Source organism: Gastrolobium bilobum, unplaced genomic scaffold (genome assembly GCF_033153095.1).
Source record: "Gastrolobium bilobum isolate Gb01-03AN ecotype WA unplaced genomic scaffold, APGP_CSIRO_Gbil_v1 utg6129, whole genome shotgun sequence".
NCBI classification, from domain to species: Eukaryota; Viridiplantae; Streptophyta; class Magnoliopsida; order Fabales; family Fabaceae; genus Gastrolobium; species Gastrolobium bilobum.
Genome location: NW_026895895.1, coordinates 22,563 through 44,622, shown reverse-complemented (window position 1 = coordinate 44,622; position 22,060 = coordinate 22,563). Strand labels below are relative to the sequence as shown.

Genomic DNA, 22,060 nt, shown 5'->3' with positions numbered 1-22,060 from the left:
TTAGATTGGGCCACCTCGATGCCTAAGAAGTATCGAAGTTTCCCAAGATCCTTAGTCTGAAAATGATGACATAAGTGTTGTTTCAATCGAGTGATCCCAAGCTGATCACTGCCTGTGATGACAATATCATCCACATATACCACCAGATAAATAGATCCAGAAGCAGAATGACGATAAAAGAGAGAATGATCAGTTGCACTCTGTGTCATGCCAAATTGTTGAACAACACTGCTAAATTAACCAAACCAAGCTCTTGGAAATTGTTTGAGGCCATAGAGAGACTTGCGAAGACGACAAACAAGACCTGACTCCCCCTGAGCAACAAATCTAGGAGGTTGCTCCATATAAATTTCTTCCTCAAGATCACCATGAAGAAAATCATTCTTGATATCCAGTTGGTAGAGAGGCCAATGACCTGAGTGAAACCCTTCGCCACAAAGCTAGAAAAAGACGATCCACTTGACCATCAGGTCCAACCTTAACAGCTTAAATCCATCTGCAACCAACCACAGAGTTTCCAGAAGGAAGAGGCACCAGGTCCCATGTGCCATTATGATGAAGAGCACTCATTTCATCAATCATAGCTTGTCTCCATCCCAAATGTGAAAGTGCATCACCTGTGGTCTTAGGAACAGATACAGAGGACAAAGAGGAAAGGCAAGCAAAATATGATGGAGAAAGACGATGATAACTAATATTGACTGTATACCTGGCCGGAGGGCGAGTATCACGAGTACCCATACGAAGAGCAATGGGAAGGTCACTATCCGAAGGTGGGACCAAAGTCGTTGGAGGAAATGCAGTTGAATGTGAGTCCACAGATACATCTGACAAACTATGTTCGATCTCATCAACAGAAGAGGTGATAGAAGGAGAGTCAGAAACATGGACGAGTAAAGACGGAAGGTAAATAAGGTCACTTGGGAAGGACGACTGTACAGAATCAGTATCCACAAGAGTAGTAGAGGTTCCAAAAAAGGGAACTGATTCAAAAAAGAAGACATTCGCCGAGATAAAGTATCGATGTAAAGTGGGAGAGTAGCAACGGTAACCCTTCTGAGATCGAGGATATCCCAGAAAAATACATTTATGAGATCTGAGAGCTAATTTATCCAAACCTGGACCAAGATGATGAACAAAACACGTAGAACCAAACACATGTGGAGTTAAAGGATATAAAGCTTGATGAGGAAATAAAATAGAGTGAGGTACCTTATGATTGAGAACAGATGATGGCATGCGATTAAAAAGATAGTATGCAGTAAGTATAGCATCACCCCAGAATGTGTATGGAACATTACCATCAATTAACAAGGCACGAGTGGTTTCAACCAGATGGCGATTCTTGCGCTCGGCTACACCATTTTGTTGAGGTGTATAAGGGCAAGATGTTTGATGAAGAATGCCATGAGATGAAAATAATTGTTGAAATTGATGAGATAAGTATTCACATGCATTATCATTACGAAAAGTACGAATAGGAATACCAAATTGAGTTTTTATTTCATTATAAAATAACTGAAAAATAGAAAACAACTCTGACCGCTTTTTCATTAAAAATAACCAAGTACATCTGGAATAATCATCAATAAAAGTAACAAAGTACTTAAAACCCAAAGTAGAAGAATGACGACTTGGTCCCCAAACATCAGAGTAGACCACAGAAAAAGGAGAACCAACTTGACGACTAAGACGAATCGGAAACGTACTACGAGTATGTTTCCCAAACTGACAAGACTCACAATTTAAAGTAGAAAGAGACGATAAATAGGGAACCATCTTCTGAAGCTTTGTAAGACTAGGATGGCCCAGACGAGCATGGATAGTAAGAGGAGAATCCACAGTGGAGCAGGCTGAAGAAGAGGGAACTAGTTGATAGAGGCCGTGAGACTCACATCCTTTGGTAATCTCCTTCCCCGAACTCCGATCCTGAAAGATGACAGAGGTTTTAGTAAAAGAAACAACACAGTCAATGGATTTGGTCAACCGACTAACAGAAAGTAAGTTAAAAGGAGAATCGGGAACATATAGAACATGATCCAGAGATAAATTAGGTAAAAGAAGAACCGTGCTAATCCCCCTTGATTGGACTAGAGACCCATTGGCCATAGTAATAGTGAGAAAAGAACCAGTAGTACAAAGGGAAGTGAATAAGGACTTATTACCAGAAATGTGATCAGAAGCCCCAAAATCTAGAGTCCAAGGGCCAATAGAGTGCAACTGAGATATGCCAGCAAAAGAATTACCAGAATTACCAATGGGAGCAATGGATGCAGTAGGACCTGATGTTTGCTTCTCAGACCACCAAGTCACAAAAGCTTTTGCCTGACTCCAAATAGCTTCACAAGTAACAGCAGGTCGAAAAATATGCTTGATAGACGGATGAAGAGTAGCTTTAATGAGGCTACACAGCTGAGCATCAATCATTTTCCACCGTGTGCGCTCCTTTTTCGCCACAGATTCAGCCTTAGTGGTGAGATGGGATGTATAATTCTGCCCATCCAACCAAAGTCGCAGATCGGAAGACCAAGTATCATAGTTGGAACCATCCAATTTATCCACACTCAACGGAGCAAGGATATAATTTGAAAAAATAGCAGAGTCCGACTTTTTCTCAGCCGGAGTACCAGAGTCATTGGAGACAAGAGGGTCCATAATTAAGAGAAAAAATAATCAAAAAAGGAAGATCACACAACTAACCGGTAGAAGAGGAATTTGACGTCAACACAAAACGAAGTCCAAACACAGAACCAGGACCAGATCCAGAACCGTCACAGGGAGACGAGGAGAACGCCACCAGCCGCGGCCGGAGAGGAGGTCCCACACGCTTCCACTCGTCGCCTTGGGAGAGGATAACCAAAGCTTGCACGCGCGCGTGTGGGCGCGTGAGGGCTCCGATGGAGGTGCGGCCGGTGCGGTTGGGATCGCGCTTCCAAGACGAGCACGCCGGTATGTGGTTTGCCGGAAAACTCCACCGGACGGTGGTGGTTGACGAAGACAGCAGCCTGAACGTGAAAGCGGAAGAAAAAGCGTATCAAAAACTGACATCGAGACAGTTCTGGAAAAAATAAATTAAAAGACAATGAACAGTAGGTTCACCGGAAAAAAAAAATTTCAAAGTTCCTTAGGCTCTTGATACCATGTTAAATAACAAGAAAATAGAGGAACATTGAAATAATCTGTATGTATTGACTGATGAAGGCTGTACAATATATAAACAGACTAATGGGCTAAGCCCAAACCTAATGTAATTTGACCTAATACAAAATAAAGAAACCCTAATTACAAAATAAGGAAACCCTAATTACAATATATTTCTAACATAGTTCACCTAGTATACTATGTATTGGTAGATAAATTTTGCTAAATGGCCACTTTATTTGTTGATTTTTGGTATATTCTAAACAGAACTTATTTAAATCGTTCTTTGAATTAAAAAAATCACACCTTTGTTTTTTGGTATGCTCTATATTGGTTAAGAAAATTAAACAAATACAAGCTAAGATTCCTTCGGGAAAAATATTTAATATTAAAAGTACCACAAAATCTGTATTTATTCGAAGGTACTAAAAGCCACAAAGTTTTTTAGAATTTTTTGGCGCGGGGCTCGCAGGAACATGAGGTGAACTTTTAACCATTAACAAACACCGATGACATAAAAGGAAAATTATTTTTTCACGTTATATGAGAAGAATTATCTCATATAACGGAGATAATATTATGACTGGGACTATAGGCAAGAGGAGTAAAGAAAAAAAAGATGGAACACATTTTTATTTTGTGTGTATAGGAATCTGTGATTTAAAACCCTGCTCCATTCCCAGGTCGACCTCGTCGGGTCCACCTCTCTCTGAGGGTTCGGGTTAGTAGTTAGACCCTACTTAAACGTTGATCCTTTTAACCCCCGAAACCTCCTAGTTGAACTGGTGACTCCCGGGTTAGTGGGGTCAAAATGGTCACTGCATTTTTTTTAAATTATACACGAAATAACGTCGTTTGATGTGTAAAAAAAAAAAACTCACTGCTACCTAGATTTAGAATTAGATTTGAAATTTGAATCATTCTTCTTCTTCTCTTCCAATCTTCTTTCCCAGACCCAGACTCAGTCTTCCTGATCCGGCGATCTCCTCCACCGTGTTGATTCTTCTCTCCCCACTGTTAATTTGTTGTGTCGCCGCCTCTCCTGCGCTATTCTCTATTAAGTAAGGGATCTCCTTTCATATACTATTGTAGGTGCATAAGAAGAACAAGAAGGGCCTGAATTTGATGATATAACTTTTTATTAACTCCATTGGAATATGTGTTTTATAGTTTGATTAGCTTATGAATATCGACTTGTGGATGTAATTGGTTGAATTATGTTAAGTATATTTTGAATATTTAATGATTGGTGGTTTGATTTTTTAAAAATTTTCATATTAGATATATATTTATATTTTTTTAATATATAAAATCGGGTCAACGAAGTGATCCCATAATCTCCCATTGAGCCCATGATCTCGTCACCTCGGCCAAGTCGTTGGTCAAACCAGGTTTTTAAATACTGGTAAGAACTTGACTTCTCTCATGTGAAATGAAGGAAATCTAACTCTACATAAAAATTAATTATACACCATGCAAAGGACTAAAATACTATCTCGCGGAGCATTCATAATTTTTTTTTTTATTATAATAAAAAGTACACCAACTTATACGTTTCACTTCACTTTCAATTGACTTAACAACCCTTGTACCATTTTCCATGTGGGTGGCTAGCTCCATGTACCACTTGGAACAAATTAAAAATAACAATATGGTCCTTATTTACTATCTCTAATAATATCTTTATGGAATATACTCTGCATCTTTTCTTTTCATAATTTTCTCCATACATTCCACCTTTTTCATTTACAATAGCATTTCTACATCAAGATTTACATAATTATTTTTAATATAATAGCTTCTTTACATATATATACATATTTCTTTACATATGACAAAAAATTTAGAAATAATGCTCATTTCTAAAAGTTTATATAAATTTGAAGGGGAATGGATGCTCCCACTAGCCCCTCTCTCGTTCCATCACTGGTATTATGTCAATAGAACAATAATCTATTGAGACATAGGTATAGATTTAAGTTCAATGAGAGATTCACCACATATCAATCTCTGACAAAGGCTATGTATCAAAGGAAAGTGTTGGACAGAGTGGTCCTTGTGACTGTATTTTTGGAGAGTAATAGCAAAGTGAGTAGGTGTGGATGAATGACAGAGGGAGACATAATCGTTTTGTCCTAACGAGCCCCACTAGATGTGAGGCAAACATCCTCATCTAATGCATTGGGAGTAAGATTCACTAGGATAAGAATGTAATTATCTCACTTTAAAGATATACTGACGTGACTCCTTATATAAGATTTAATAATTGGCCCAATAGATTGAGTATTTTTTTAAAAATGAAATGTATTTCTATAGTTTAAAATCATAATTGAGTCTATATATTTTTAATGAAATTTTAAATCTTGTTTCGAGCAAACATAGAAAGTATGAGTTAACGGCAAATTGATGAAATCATGTCTAACATAGAATCCACCTATGAAATATGCAGCAGTGTATTGTGTAGGGAAAAAAAATTTAAATATTATAAATTAAATAAAAAAATACAAAAAAGTAATATTTTTAAACTTATTTATGAATATATAGTAATTAGTCGCGCCTAAAATGAGGCGCAACCGGTCACACTTAAAAGAGGGCTTGATGGGACTGGGTATCGCTCTATTTTGAACGTGACTCACCCGGTGATGACACGTGACACAAAATAGCCAACAGTCTTATTGTAAAACTTCAAAATATCATAATTTTTGAATCTGGTGTTTGAATCAGATATTTTTTTTATCTTACATAATTTTCGAAGATCTACACACTGACAAATCCATGAGGGAATTTGATCAAAACAATTTCAAAAAAATGATTCTTTATGTCCTTTGGACACATTTTATCGTGATAGGTAGTAACATATTTATTAATTTTCATCCAGAAGAATGGCATGAAAAGCGACTGTATACATGTATTGTTCTGGTAATGGCATGCCAAAAGCGATCATCCATGTATGAACATTAGGCAAATTAAATTAAATACAAAACCTCGTTAGCATGAATTCTAATAAACATCGAAAATATTACCAAGAGATTACCACTACCCGTATGTATGAGTGCGCATTTTTTTTATTTTTTTTTGGTAAATTGTATGCGGGCGCATTTAACTATACTAATATTAAGGTAAGTTGTTAAATATTTATCGGTTATTGGTCTAAAAAATTATTAAATATTTCACTACCTATCACGATAAGATGTGTCAAACGGGACACAATGAAAAAAAAATTTGGAAATTTTTTTTAGTTTCAGAAATTTGCCAATAAATCTTGAAAAGTTACGTAGAATAAAAAAATATCCAATTCGGTCATTCGAATAAAAAAATTATGGCCTTTGAAAGTTTTATGATAAAACTGTTAACTATTTTTTGCTACGTGTTATTACTAAGTGAGTTGTGTCCAAAGTGGGGCGCGACTCAACCCTCTATCCATGTCCTCTTTTACACGCGACCAGTCGCACCCCATTTTGGCACAATTGGTTACTACACATTTGTAAATAAGTTTCAAAATACTAGTTTTTCTTATTACAATAATGAGAATGGAGTCTAATCTTGATCACAATCTTCCAACCATACGCCACGAGGAACTAACAAGCCATGAAGACCAGCCTGAAGGCTTGTCGCCGATTGACCACACCATTGTATCCATCTAGAAAACACTGCACACTACAAATTACCGGACTAAGTTGCCATATATCTTGGAACTTTGATTTCGCAAATTATCAAGTTAAGGGATTTCTGTTATGGCTAGTGCACACAAGCCCAATAAGAATGGGTCGGTCATCAATCCAAGGCCTAATAAGGGCCCAGTCCCATAGCGTCCTACAGGTGAGTTCATAGACATCTTCTTTGGGGATTCCACTCTCCTTGCATAGCTCACTATCTTAAGCGTACAATGGTGAGCTAGTGTCTCACAACAAGAGTGAGGCCTAGGCTAATAATTTTTTACTCACTTTTTTTTTCGGTAAACAACTCACTCTCTTTATCATCATTAGGAAATATTCTCCATCTATATAAATCCTTCTTCTCTCACAAGGAGGACACCTGATATTATATGTTTCCCTGCCAAATTGTTTAGCCACCTTAGCTTTCAAACACACCTCTCCTTTAAGCTTTGTTCTATACCTCTATTTTCTTGAATATATCCATACATTGAAATTCTACACCCTTAAGAAATACAAACCCAAGCTCTCATTCCGCAAAAGTTCACATGGTATACCATGTATTGGTTGATGAAATTAATAAATGGCCACGTTATTCGTCGATTTTTGGTATATTATAAACAGGACTTATTTAAATCGTTCTTTGAATTAGAAAAGTCACGCCAACAAAGGTGAGCACAGTTGGTTAAGAGTTTGGTCCATACTCTTTAAGGGAGTGAGGTCAAACTCCGCTAGCCGATGTGAAGACTTTGTTGGTGGGTGATATGTAATCCTTTCCAAAAATCCTCAAAGAGGTTGGAGGATCTGCCCTGACTCAAGTGGAATACCGGTGTCTAACTTTACTTAAACTTTTCTGTAAAAAAAAAAAAAAAAAGTCACACCTTTTGTTTTTGGTATGCTATATATTGATTAAGAAAATTAAATAAATACAAGCTAAGATTCCTTCGGGAAAAATATTTAATATTAAAAATATCACAAAATTTGTATTTATTCGAAGGTACTACCACAAAGATTTGAAGATTTTTTTCGCACGGGGCTCGAAAGAAAATTGGGTGAACTTTTAACAATTAACAAACACCGATGACATACATAAAATTTAAGTTGTGGACCAAGCAAAGGAGTAAAATACTCCCTCGCGGAGCATTCATAATTTTCTTTTTACACCAACTTATATCTAAACGTAATTAAATAAGTTGATGTATAATACTCAAAACTTATCCATATATGAGTCCCTTCCTACATCCACGTCACTCTCATCACATGCAAGTATCAACAAATAAGATGTGTCTATCTTTTCTATTTTTTTTTAAAAAAATTGATGACCTCACTTTATTTATCTCACAACATAACATAATTTTTCTCCCACTACATAAGAGAAGTAAAGCCTTAGAAATTAAGTTGTGCACCACACAAAGGAGTAAAATACTCCCTCTCTGAGCATTCATAATTTCTTTTTGCAAAAAAAGTATCTAATATTATTGTAGATAATTTTGTCTAATGTTTACCAAAATGACGTCGTTTTGAGGTTAAAAAATTAGAATGATAAAGATTATTATAACCTTGAAATAAATTAAAATTATAAATGTATCATAATTTCTATCCCAAAACGACGTCATTTCAATGAAGATTAGATAAAGTAAAATAACTTTAGAAAAAGAATTTTTTTTTTACACCAACTTATCTGTAAACGTAATTAAGTTCATGTGTGATATAATACTCAAAACTTATCCATATCTGATTCACTTCCTACATCCACATCACATGCAAGTATCTCTTAAAAATTCTATATATAGAGAGGCAGAGGGAACAGAACACGACACAACACAAGTACAACAACATCCTTAGATTTAAACCATGAAGCCTGCATTACTTACGCTCTCCTTCTTCCTCTTTGCCTTGATGACCAACCTTCCATTAGTCTTCTCACAAGTTGTTGAACAAGTTCTGGACTCAAATGGAAAACCCATTTTTCCTGGTGGAAAATACTACATTCTGCCAGTTATTATTGGTAGTGGTGGAGTAAGACTAGACAAAACTGGGAACTCAAAGTGCCCAGTTACTGTTCTTCAAGATTATTCTCCGTTTATCAAAGGGTTGCCAGTGAAATTCAGCATACCAGGAATAAGCCCTGGTATTATTTTTACAGGCACACCATTGGATATTACATTTGAAAAGAAGCCTAAGTGTGCTGAATCATCCAAGTGGGTGGTTGTTGTTGATGATTTCCCTAGAGAATGGGTAGGTATTGGTGGTCTTGAAGACCATCGAGGAAAGCAGATCCTAAATGGTACCTTTAACATTCAGAAATATGATAAGAGATCATACAAGCTTGTGTTCTGTCCCAGAATCACTGCCCCTCCTGGTCTTTGTTTTAATATTGGGAGGTACAATGATGAGAATGGAAGGCGTTTGATCCTGATCACTGATGATAATGATCCCTTTCAAGTTGTGTTCGAAGATGCTGATGGCACTGGATTAAGTTCCGTAGTTTGAAATTTGAATGAAATATCCACAGTAGCGTGTGTAATAATAATACAAGTATCTCCATGCTAGCTTTGAATAATATTTAGTGTAATAATACTTGTTGTGATGTATGTATCAATCCACAATGATATTGTTGTGTCTAACTTAGTGTGGATTTTGTTTTTCTCGTGATCTCACAAAAAATTTCTTGTTCTACAATTGTAGTGAACTGTTTGCCTCATATTTTATTATTATTTCACGTCATTTTCAATTGCTAACATGCTTGGAAGGTTGAAAATATAGAGAAAATGTTGTTCTATAATTTTTAAGACGTCTATGCAATGCGTGGGTGTATACTAGGTGATAGTTAATTGGGTAAGTGAATTGCTCAAGCTAGCCGTGTGAGTGAGTTACAACATTGAATCGAACTTCTTTTCTTTCATTTGTGTTATTTTATTTTTTCTCACTTTGCTAATGGGCACACAAACCAGAGGCAACCGTATCATAGGACACAAATTGGCTTTTTAGCGTTTATAATTGCGTACATTTTCTTATGCTCAAGTTTAATATTATCATGTGTGTGAGAGAGAGAAAGAGTGAGCATGTACTGTGTGGACTATTGTGAAAATAGCACGTTTTAAACCTTCATTAAATACGTTGTATTGTGACGATCACTGCAAGTGTACCGGTCGTACAAGTAATATAGTGAAAAAGTGGGGTTGTCGTTCTCACGAAGATTGATGTATCAAGTACCAACGTATTTACTAGTTGCTAAAGAGGAGAAACAAAACAGAGAACTGAATATTCATCTTTTATTCATTGAGAAGAAACAAAGTACAATGAGTGACTACATATATCAGCCTAAAAGGGAAAAGAAAAACAGAAGAAACCAAAAATACCCTCTAACAAAGCGTAGGTGCCAAGCAGAGAACGAGCCACACTAAAGTGGTTACAACTAAATAACAAAATCACCAAAAAAGAGAAAAATACACACAAATATGTTAATAGCCCCCTCAAGATGGAGAGTGGATGTTTAAAATACCCATCTTGGACAATAAAGTAGAGAACTGAGATGGGAGCAAGGGCTTGGTGAAGAGATCAACAAGTTGCTTGGAAGATGGAACTGGAAAAGTCTTCAAGCGGCCTTTCTAAATGTGCTCCCGGACAATGTGACAATCGATCTCTATATGCTTCGTTCGTTCATGGAACACCAGATTGGCAGCGATGTATAGAGCATATTAATTATCACAAAAGAAGTGAGCTGGACCCGGATGCAAGACATGGAGATCCTGAAATAAGGAAAATCTCATAACAATTCACAAGTAACATTTGCCATAGAACGATACTCTGCCTCAGTGGAAGACCTGGATACAATGGTATATTTTTTAGACTTCCAGGAAACCAGAGAATCACCAATAAAAACACAAAATCTAGAAATAGAACGACGTCTATCAGGACAAGCTGCCCAATCAAAGTCACAAAAAGCATTGAGCTGAATAGACGCGGAAGAAGAGAAAAATAGCCCTTGTCCAACATTATGTTTGACATAACCAAGTAACCTGTGGACAGCCTGAAGATAAGGAACACGAGGAGAAACCGTAAATTGACTAAGGTGGTTAACAACATAGGAAAGATCAGGCCTAGTTATTGTGAGATAAAGCAAACGGCCAATAAGGCGACGATACAAGGAAGCATCAAGAAGGAGATCACCAGCTATGGAGGAAAGCTTAAGACCAATATCCATAGGGGTGGTTCTAGGTTTGCGGTCCAAATTACCAGAATGTTTAAGAATTTCTAGAGCATAATGTCACTGACAAACAGATATACCCTTGGTGCTACGAGCCACTTCAAGGTCAAGAAAGTATTTTAAAGGGCCAAGATTTTTCAACTTGAAGTTGTTGTGTAACACTGCAGTAAACTGATGAACTTCATGGCAATTGTTAGAAGCAACAATAATGTCATCTACATAAACCAAGATAGCAATAACAGAAGTGTTCGATGAGCGAACAAATAAAGAATGATCAGATTGGGACTACATAAAACCAAGATGTAACAAGGTAGAAGAAAGATTAGCAAACCATTGTCGTGATGCTTGACAAAGTCTATTAAGAGACTTGTGAAGATGACAAACAACATTAGAAGGCAGAGTAAAATGTGTAGATGAAAAACCAGGAGGAAGATGCATGTAGACTTCCTCAAGCAGCTCTCCATGAAGAAACACATTATTGACATCAAGTTGGGTAAGAGACCAATTGTGAATAGCAGCCAAAGCAAGAAGGACCCTGACAGTTGTGAGCTTTGCTACAGGAGAAAAATTATCCAGAAAATTGATTCCTTCATGTTGAGTGAAGCCCTTAGCAACCAAACGGGCTTTGTATCTTTCAAGAGAGCCATCTGAATTGTACTTGACCTTGTAGACCCATCAGTAACCGACATCTTGCTTACTTAGAGGAAGAGGGACAACAAACCAAGTATTATTATGCTCGAGGGCTGAGAGCTCAGCGTCCATGGCTACCTGTCATTCTGGTAATTGAGAAGCTTGGGAATAAGAATTGGGTTCAAAATGGGAAGAAACAAAATTGACAAAAGAAGCATGAGAAAGGGAAAGTTTGGCATATGAAATTGAATTATATAAGGGATAAAGGGTGACGAGGAACAAGCATAATCTGTAAGGTGAGTGGGAGGGTGTCTAGTGCGCTAGGGTCGTGAAGTGGTATGAGAATGAGATTGAAAATATGAAATAAGAGAGTCAGTTGCAAAAGAAAGGGGTAACTATGAAAGTTCAACGTGGAAGGTAGATGAAGGGGATTTAAGAACAAAGGGAAAATGTGTTCAAAAAATACAACATCACGGGAAATGAAGGTTCTGTTGGATTCTAAATAAAGATGCTTATATCCCTTATAAACCCGGTGGATAACTAAGAAAAGCTGCAGGTAAGGCACGATGGAAAATTTATGGCGGGTTTTAGGGAGGGTGGAGCTGTAGCATAAACAACCAAAGACCTGAAGATGATCATAAGAGGGTGGTTTATGCCAAAGCAATTCGAAAGGGGTCTTGGAAGATAAAAGAGGGAAAAGAGTCCTGTTAATCAGATAAAAAGCCGTAGCAACACAATCCTGCCACTATTAGAGAGGAACATGGAACTGAAAATGTAAGGCACGAGCTACATTAAGAAGGTGTTGATGTTTATGCTCAACAAATGAGTTTTGCTAGGGATGATCGACACAAAAGTGAAAGAGCTGAATGCCTTTAATTAGAAGACAAATTGAATTCAGGAGCATTATCACAATGGAGGGACTTCATAGAGAGACCATACTGAGTCGAAACAAGAGTGTAGAAAGTAAGAAAGACATGAGAAAAATCAGATTTATTTTGAAGGAAATATGTTCAAGTAAATCTAGTTGAATCATCAACTAGGGTGAGAAAATAATGAGAACCCTCAACAGAGAGGGTGTTGAAGGGAACCCAAATATCACAGCGAATGAGATCGAAAGGGGAGGCAGAGAGTGTGGGATTCAAAATAAATGGCTGATGTTTTTGTTTAGCAAGGGGAAAATAGAGAAATGATGTGAAACATTCATACAATCAGAAAATCCCAAAGTATATTACATATTTTTGGCTCATTTATTCTTTAACAGTAACTGTGCACACACCCATGCTCTAGCTATGCTATTACTATTCGTACACAATAACTTGTGACCCCTTGTGACGTCTCTTTCATAGATAGACATTCGCGAGCATACTGATCCAAGATCTAGTTACCAACCCCTAGTTAGATATTCTTAATCTTGTCAGATCGATCACTTATTATACTAACATCCCCTATTTTCCCATATTTTCCAAGTACACAATGTGCACGTATCCTTTATTTGATTGTGAACGTCAAGATAGTAAAGTGGATATTATCCTAGCCATCTAAAGCTACAAAAGTATAATGTATCATCAAACAAAGTAAAACTTGGACTGAATCTATAATGGTAGTTTTCCAAGTACACAATTCGCAGTCTTCTTTATGACTTTTTACGATAATTCTCCTTGAGCTTTGGTGTATACCACTATTATTGGAGGTTATGAGTTTGAGAGAGAAGGGTTTAAAGGTGCTTGAAGTATTACACCAAGAGACATCAAATTTAGAATGCTCAACAGTGTTACCTCCAGCTTAGGAAACCCTAGAAATAATGCAAGCTATTGGGCTCCAGCCCATATAGACCCAAATAACCATGCTTTCACCTATTGGGCTTATATGTGAACATATTATTGGATTATATTATTAATATATCCAACAATTTCCTCCTATGTTCACCATATAGCACAATCCAATAGAGTGATCAATGTAATGTTCAAACAAATATGAATCATTCATATCCAGTCCAAGACAACTAACTCGGATCAATCAAAGAGTTTTAACGATAAAATATTAAACTCAATCGTCGTTTTCAATCTAAATAAACAAAGCATCATTATCATGAATCTATTCTGAGCCCAACATACTAAAATAAATATTTAGAGTTTTAGATTCTATCTAAACTCATCCAAATCCCAACATCCAAAATAAGTCTCAAAATTAGTTCACAATCAACAATGTTCATAAAATAAAGATAGCAAAATGTAAATCTCAAATAAATGGACTCCATCAAAATGGCCAAGTGCGGGTGAACTGTCAAGTCCTCACTTACTCTAAATGAGATATTCATTCATCAAGGAGGTGATCTTAGTCAAGATCCCTCTCATTAAGCTCTCCTCCATCTCTGCCATCCTCTGTAGAATATCATATATGAATTTCATATTATTATGAATTCAATCAGTTGAATTATCTACCAAAGATGTCTAGTTCTACTAAAAGAACTTAGCATCATAACATCAGAAAAAATAAGAACATGTATTAATTTCATAAAGCATTGTAATATTATGTTCATAAGCATCAAGCCAGTTTCATAAATTATGAACAAGGCCTAAACAATTTGTTTTGCAAAGAGCAATCAACTTAAGAACAAGACCCACAAACTTCTTATGTAAACTACTATTTTAATGTTTCAATTTGGAATGTCACAATTATTGATTCCTCAAAGTCAAATAATCAAGCATCAAGTTTGGAATGAGATCATTTAACCAAAAGGATGGTCCAACCTGGTTGGATTGTATCATCAAGTTTGGAATAACACAAGTTTCTCAGGTAGAACCTTTGAATCAGGTTCAAGTTATCTTCATCAAGCTTGGAATGAGACAACTGACCCTTTTCAAATTAATCAGCAACCAAGAACATCAATGAAACATATAAACAGGGCTTATCATTTTGGCCAACAAAAGGAAGATTCGATAATTCAAAACATACAATTAAAAGGTAAGTAAATGGTAATTAAGACTTGTCTATGTAGTCTTTAACCCCATTTCCCCTACTGTTTTGAATAATCAATCTTTAGGCATACCTATTGTGAGAGCATCGGCCAAGTTATCCTTCGATCTCATATCAATCAAGGTGATAACTCCTTGCTCTCTCAGATAATTCAACAAAGCATGTCTCAGTCTCATATGTCTTCTCTTTCAACTAAAGATAGCATTTTTTAACAACTTGGACAACTGCTTGATTATGAAAAAATAGGCTTAAAGAATTAATCTTTAGCCAAGTCAAAGGAATATCCATAATTAGATTCTTTATCCACTTTGCTTTTTCGCCGGCTAAGGCTAAAGCAAAAAGTTCTGATTTTATAGACGACAATGCAATACAAGTCTATCTTTTGAATTTCCAAGTAATAACAACTCCACCCAAAGTGAATACATATCCATTAATGGACTTACTATTTCCTATTTCTGAGCCACATGACACATCAGAATATCCATCATATATGGCTTTTGCCCACAGTAGAGATTCCCTATATCTCATTGCTTCTTGATAGGAGAATGGATCATCCTCTAGATGGTAAGTGACAAAGTCCTCGCCGAAGTCTTTGGAAACTCTCTCTCGTAGATACTCTATCTGGAACTGATTTAACAACTAGTTGTGTGAGGTTAGCGTCAGAAGGGCTTGCTTCAGATTCTATATGAAATTCTAAAATCATATCTGTAGATCTAGAAACACTCAAGCCATGATCTTTGATAAACTTATTCTCAAAGAATTATGCATCTCTGGATTCTATCACCACATTTGTAGATAGATCCAAAAACCTATTCGCAACATTGTCTTCTGCACTTCCCAGATATACATAAGTAATGGTTCTAGGTCCCACCTTAGGTCTCTTAGGATCTTGTATTCTTACATAAGCAATACATCCCTAAGTCTTAAGAGTATCATATCTACAAGAACGCTTATGCCATATCTCGTAAGGAGTCATAGACAACTTAGAGTGCGGCAACTTATTCAAGATGTGATTAACAGTTAGAATCGCTTCCCCCCAATAGGAGGAAGGCATGCCAGCTGTAAGTAACATAGAGCTTAATATTTCAGTTAATGTCTTATTATTGCGCTCAGCAACACCATTTGATTGGGGTGAGTAAGGAGTAGTGGTTTCAAGTATTATGCCCTCTAAAACGCAAAATTCCTTATACCCTGTCATTGTATACTCTCCTCCTCTATCACTCCTAAACCTCTTAATTTTCAAGTCGAGTTGATTTTCTACTCTTGACTTAAAAATCTTAAACCTTTCAAAAGCTTCATCTTTCGATTTCAACAAATAGACAAGACAATATCTAGAAAAATCGTCTATGAATGTTATCAAGTACTTTTGACCACCTCTAGTAACATAATTTCTAAAGTCGCAAAGGTCAGACTGTATTAGATTAAGAAATTGTGTGCTTTTAGAAACCGACTTAAAAGGTTTTCTAGTGATCTTAGTTGGTGCATATACTTCACATTTGTCAAATTGAATAGGGGCATCTAATGGAATATCATGAGTTTTAGCTAGATGTTGCATTTTCCTGTAGTTCACATGTCCAAGTCTATTATGTAACAACTTTGGATCAATCAAAGTTGAACTCACATGGTTTATGCTCTCAGTATCTAAACTCAACCTATACATACCATTAACCATGAATGCACAGCCAAAATAACAAGAGGTAACAGATAAAGTTACTCTATCATTCATAGTTGAAAAAGACATATCAGCTTTATCAAGCAAAGATACCAATTTCCTTTTAAGTAAAAGTACTATTCTAACTTGTTTTAGAGTTAGTAGTTTACTTGAAGAAAGAACCAAATTTATAGTTTAGAAATACATACCATCTTTATGAAGCAAAGATATCAATTTCCTTTAAGTAAAGGTACTACTCTAACTTGTTTTAGAGTTAGTAATTTACTTGAAGAAAGCACCAAATTTGTAGTTTTAACATGAGTCACATCTGTCTCATCAGCACTGTAATTTTCCAATATGTCTTTCACTTCCAAGACCTCAGTGAGTAAATTCTTATCACTTGTAGTATGACAGGTAGCACCGCTCTCCAACCACCACTCAAAAGAGACACTGGCCTTTTTATTCTTCATCATTGCAATGAAAGCTTGAGGCTCGGGTTCATCAGTTAATATATTAGCCTCATTTTGTGGTTTGATATTCTTTAACTTATTTGGTAGCTTACACTCTGTTGCCAAGTGATCCCACTTTATACAGTTATGGCACTTGTCCTTCTTCTTTTTTTGAAGATAATTTTTTTGGCCTCTAACTATGAAGAGGATTCACCTTTTGGTGACTTAGACTTCTTCTGAGGTTTATTGGAATGTGAAATTAAGTAGGCAACTAACTTTTGTTGTCTTATTTGTTCCAAACTTTTCCTAGAAATTTTTTGATTGTAAATATAAATAAACCTCTTTAATTTATCCAGTTCACTCTGTTCTTTTAGTCTTGAAAGAACTCCATTCAACAAGTAGTTTACTCAATGCAAGATCGACAAAAAGATTATCAGACATATCATATTTATCATCTTTAGCTTGTTTCTTATGTTCTCAAGTTTAATTAACTGAATTCGTATTAAATTTGAATTCAAAGAACTTTTCTGCTATGAGAGTTTTGGAGAGCCCCTCTTTTTTTGGAACTAAGCATTCAAGTGATTTCATATTTTTTTTCATCGTCTTATATTCACTACAAGTCATAGCTAGATGAATATTTAGAGAATTTAACAAGTAATCCCTACAAAAATATCCATCTTTGTTCCATTCATATTAATCCACAATTTTCAATGGTAAATGCAAAATCATTTAGTACATTATGGAATATTTTATGTTCTTCCATGCCAAATTGAACATGTAATTTCCAACCATAAAATTCAATAATATCAAATGATATCATTTCCTAATATATAAGAACTATATTCAGGCATTTTAATCAGACCTAAGAGAGTGCACCTTGTAGTTCATAGACTTCACAAATTAAAGTAAAGGTTCTAACTTTCATCAAATTGCTCTGTAAATTTGGAATTTGCCAAAACAGACCCCAAAAATAGATGCAAAGCGCCCAAAAACCTTAAGATGGATTACCCTTATTGCCAGAAACTCATCTCTTGATTATTGAAATGTCCCCTAATGGAATATTCCTCAACTAACATAATATTCCCTTAGAATATTCCTTTTCGCATGAATATTCCTTTTCGCTTAAAAGTGTACTTAAAACTTCAAACGGTCATATCTCCTTCTTCGATCTCCGTTTAAGGCGAGTGACCACTCAAAACGATCGTCTTGACGAGTAGAACAAAGCCTATTAGGTTTCACTTTCAGAAAATGGCCGAAATTTCTGGGATCTGGACCGAAAATTTGCGGCTCTAGTTTCTTCAAACTCATATCCCGGTAAATCCTTCCGTCGAATCGCGAAAGTGATTTAAAATATGAGTTCCACTCGATGAGATCTTCGAATAGACACCTTACTCACTCAAATCCGACACACAAAGCTAATACTTCAAGATTGTTGGAGGTTATGAGTTTGAGAGAGAAGGGTTTAGAGATGCTTGAAGTATTACACCAAAAGACATCAAATTATCAAATTTAAAATGCTCAACAGTGTTACCTCCAGCTTAGAAAATCTTAAAGATAATGCAAGCTATTGGACTTCAGGCCATATAGACCCAAATAATCATGCTTTCACTTATAAGACTTATATGTGAACATATTATTAAATTATATTATTAATATATCGAACAACTACCTCCTTAAACATCTATACATTGAAATACTACACCCTTATCACTTATGAAATACAAACCGAGCTCTCATTACGCAAGAGTTCACATGGTATACCATGTATTGGTTGATAAAATTTAACAAATGGCCACGTTATTCGATGATTTTTGGTATATTCTAAACAGAACTTATTTAAATCGTTCCTTGAACTAAAAAAAAGTCACACCTTTTGTTTTTTGGTATGCTATATATGGCTTAAGAAAATTAAATAAATACAGGCTAAGGATCCTTCGGGAAAAATATTTAATATTAAAAATACCTCAAAATTCGTATTTATTCGAAGGTACTAAAAGCCACAGAGGTTTTAAGAGTTTTTTGGCACGGGGCTCAAAAGAAAATTAGGTGAACTTTTAACGATAAACAAACACCGATGACGTACATAAAAATTAAGTGTTGGAACAAGCAAAGGAGTAAAATACTCCCTCGCGGAGCATTCATAAATTTTTTTTACACCAACTTATATTGAAACGTAATTAAATAAGTTTATGTATAATACTCAAAACTTATCCATATATGAGTCCCTTCCTACATCCACATCACTGTCATCATATGCAAGTATCAACAAATAATAAGTGCCTCTCTTTTCGATTTTATATTATTTTTTAAAATTGGAGGGTCCATTTTATTTGTCTCACAATATAAAATAATTTCTCTCCCACTTCACAAGAGAAGTAAAGCCCTAGAAATTAAGTTGTGCACCACGCAAAGGAGTAAAATACTCCCTCCCGGAACATTCATAATTTTTTTTGGTAAAAAAATATCTAATGTTATTTTTGACAATTTTATTTAATGTTCATCAAAATGACATCATTTTTAGGTTGAAAAATTAAAAATTAGAATAATAAAGACTATTATAACTCTGAAATAAATTAAAATTACAAATACACTATGGTTTCCGTCTCAAAACAACATCATTTCAGTGAATATTAGATAAAGTTGTCTAAAGTAATTTTAAAAAAAAGGAAACTTTTTTTTTACACCAACTTATATGTATGGGTTTGGTATTTGTCATTTTAAATGACATAAGTTATGTCATTTTAAATGACATAAGTTATGTCATTTTAGGAAAGAGATAGTCACAAAAAATGAAAATCATGGAAGAGAGAAAATGAGTGGTTTTTTTTAATTTAATTTTAAATAAAAAATTATTTTGTATCTATCTCTCTCTTAAAATGATATAACTTTATGTCATTTAAAATGACAAATATTTTTCCCTATATGTAAACGTAATTAAGTTCATTATATAATGGGAAAAAATGTGTCATTTTAAATGACACACCTTACATCCTTTCACTCTTATAAAGAGGTGGGACTCACATTTTTTAAAAAATTTCCCTCCACTTTCTCTCTCATAATTTATCTATTTCTATCACTTAAAATAATACAACTTTATATCATTTAAAATGATACACATTTCCCGCTTATATAATTCTCAAAACTTATCCATATCTGAGTGACTTCCTACATCCACATCACATGCAAGTATCTCTTAAAAATTCTATATATAGAGAGGCAGAGGGAACAGAACAAGACACAACACAAGTACAACAACATCCTTAGCTTTAAACCATGAAGCCTGCATTACTTACCCTCTCCTTCTTCCTCTTTGCCTTAATCACCAACCTTCCATTAGCCTTCTCATCACAAGTTGTTGAACAAGTTCTGGACACAAATGGAAAACCCATTTTTCCAGGTGGAAAGTACTACATTCTGCCAGCTATCTTTGGTGCAGCAGGTGGTGGAGTAAGACTTGGCAAAACTGGGAACTCAAAGTGCCCAGTTACTGTATTGCAAGATTATTCTGAGGTTATCAATGGCTTGCCAGTGAAATTCAGCATACCAGGAATAAGCCCTGGTATTATTTTTACAGGCACACCATTGGATATTGCATTTGAAAAGAAGCCTAATTGTGCTGAATCATCAAAATGGTTGGTTGTTATTGATGATTTCCCTAGAGAATGGGTAGGTATTGGTGGTTTTGAAGACCATCCAGGAAAGCAGATCCTACATGGTACCTTCCATATTCAGAAATATGGTTTCGGATACAAGCTTGTGTTCTGTCCCAAAAACACTGCCCCTCCTGGTCTTTGTTTTGATATTGGGAGGTACAATGATGAGAAAGGAAGGCGTCTAATCCTGATCACTGATGATAATGATCCCTTTCAAGTTGTGTTCGTAGATGCTGATGACACTGGATTAAGCTCCGTAGTTTGAAATTTGAATGAAATATCCACACTAGTGTGTGTAATATATAATAATACAAGTATCTCCATGCTAGCTAAGCTTTGAATAATATTTAGTGTAATAATACTTGCTGTGATGTATGTATCAATACACAATGATATTGTGGATTGATATTTTGTGTCTGAGTATGTATCAATCCACAATGATATTGTTGTGTCTAACTTAGTGTGACTTTTGTTTTTCTCGTTATCTCACAAAATTTTCTTGCTCTAAAATTGTTGTGCACTGTTTGCCTCATATTTTATTATTATTTCACATCATTTTCAATTGCTAACAAGCGTGGAAGGTTGAAAATATAGAGAAAATGTTGTTTTATAAATTGTAAGACGTCTATGCAATGCGTGGGTGTATACTAGGTGATAGTTATTTGATTGGATAAGTCAATTACTCGAGCTAGCCGTGTGGGTGAGTTACAACATTGAATCGAACTTCTTTTATTTTATTTTATTTTATTTTTTCTCACTTTGCTAATGGGCACACAAACCAGAGGCAACCGTATTACAGGAAACAAATTGACTTTGTAGCGTGTGAGAGAGAAAGAGTGACATGCAGTGTGTGGACTTAGGGTATGCAAAAAAACTGGTTCACTTGCCCTGCCCTTCCCTTGATCCGACCTTGACCCGACTCATAAATACTTATACTTTTTGAACTGGTTTAAATACTGACCCACTTTTATTTGGGTCAGTTTTAGACCTGACTCGTTTTAATATTGACCCGCTGACCCAAAACTTGACTCATACCCATTATGTGAAAAAAAATCACAATTACACTAAAAGAAAAGTTTTAACGTAAAACAATTACGTCAAAATTTTTTATGAAAAATATTTTCGTAAAAATTTTCGCAAAAATCTTTGACGAAAAATATTTTCATCAAAATTTGTGACTAAAAACATATCGGTAAAAAAATTTGACGGAATATTTTTTTTGTCAAATTTTTTTATGGAATCTAAATTTCGTCAAAATATTTCACAAAAAAATATATTCATAAAAACTTTCGACGAAACACATTTTCATCGAAATTCATTGACGGAAAAAAATTTCATCAAAATTCTTTACAGATTTCAAATTTCGGCGAAAGTTTTCGACTGAAACATTTTCGTTAAACTTTTTGACAAAAAAAAAATTCGTCAAAATTTTTAGCGAAACACATTTCAATCAAAAATTTTCGACTAAATATTTTCGTCAAGTTTTTTGATAAAGAATATATCCATCAAAATTTTCAACGGAACACAATTCTGTAAAAAAAATTCGTAAAATTTTTTGACAAAAATATTTCGATAAGAAATTTTGACAGAAAAAATATTTTGTCTAAATTCTTTAGAGAATCTAAATTTCGTCGAAAGTTTCAAATGAAACATTTCCTCAAAACAATTTCCATTGAAAATTTCGACGAAACACATTT

General features: G+C 35.2%; 3 protein-coding genes across 3 annotated transcripts; 2 read left to right on the top strand and 1 right to left on the bottom strand.

The window, feature by feature from the left end:
* The first annotated feature begins 8,648 nt into the window (after positions 1-8,648).
* LOC133296706 (kunitz-type trypsin inhibitor-like 2 protein) lies at positions 8,649-9,287 on the top strand. Its single transcript, XM_061495761.1, has one exon. It carries the CDS (start codon positions 8,649-8,651, stop codon positions 9,285-9,287), a length of 639 nt encoding a protein of 212 aa, XP_061351745.1.
* Positions 9,288-10,563: 1,276 nt separating this feature from the next.
* On the bottom strand, positions 10,564-11,001 carry LOC133296705 (uncharacterized mitochondrial protein AtMg00240-like). The gene has a single exon (XM_061495760.1). It carries the CDS (start codon positions 10,999-11,001, stop codon positions 10,564-10,566), a length of 438 nt encoding a protein of 145 aa, XP_061351744.1.
* Positions 11,002-19,983: 8,982 nt separating this feature from the next.
* On the top strand, positions 19,984-20,628 carry LOC133296698 (kunitz-type trypsin inhibitor-like 2 protein). Its single transcript, XM_061495753.1, has one exon. It carries the CDS (start codon positions 19,984-19,986, stop codon positions 20,626-20,628), a length of 645 nt encoding a protein of 214 aa, XP_061351737.1.
* Positions 20,629-22,060: the final 1,432 nt, after the last annotated feature.

Excerpts from the sequence above, each read along its gene's own strand:
- LOC133296706 (XM_061495761.1), top strand. The coding sequence starts at position 8,649 with ATGAAGCCTGCATTACTTACGCTCTCCTTCTTCCTCTTTGCCTTGATG.
- LOC133296698 (XM_061495753.1), top strand. The coding sequence starts at position 19,984 with ATGAAGCCTGCATTACTTACCCTCTCCTTCTTCCTCTTTGCCTTAATC.
- LOC133296705 (XM_061495760.1), bottom strand. The coding sequence starts at position 11,001 with ATGGATATTGGTCTTAAGCTTTCCTCCATAGCTGGTGATCTCCTTCTT.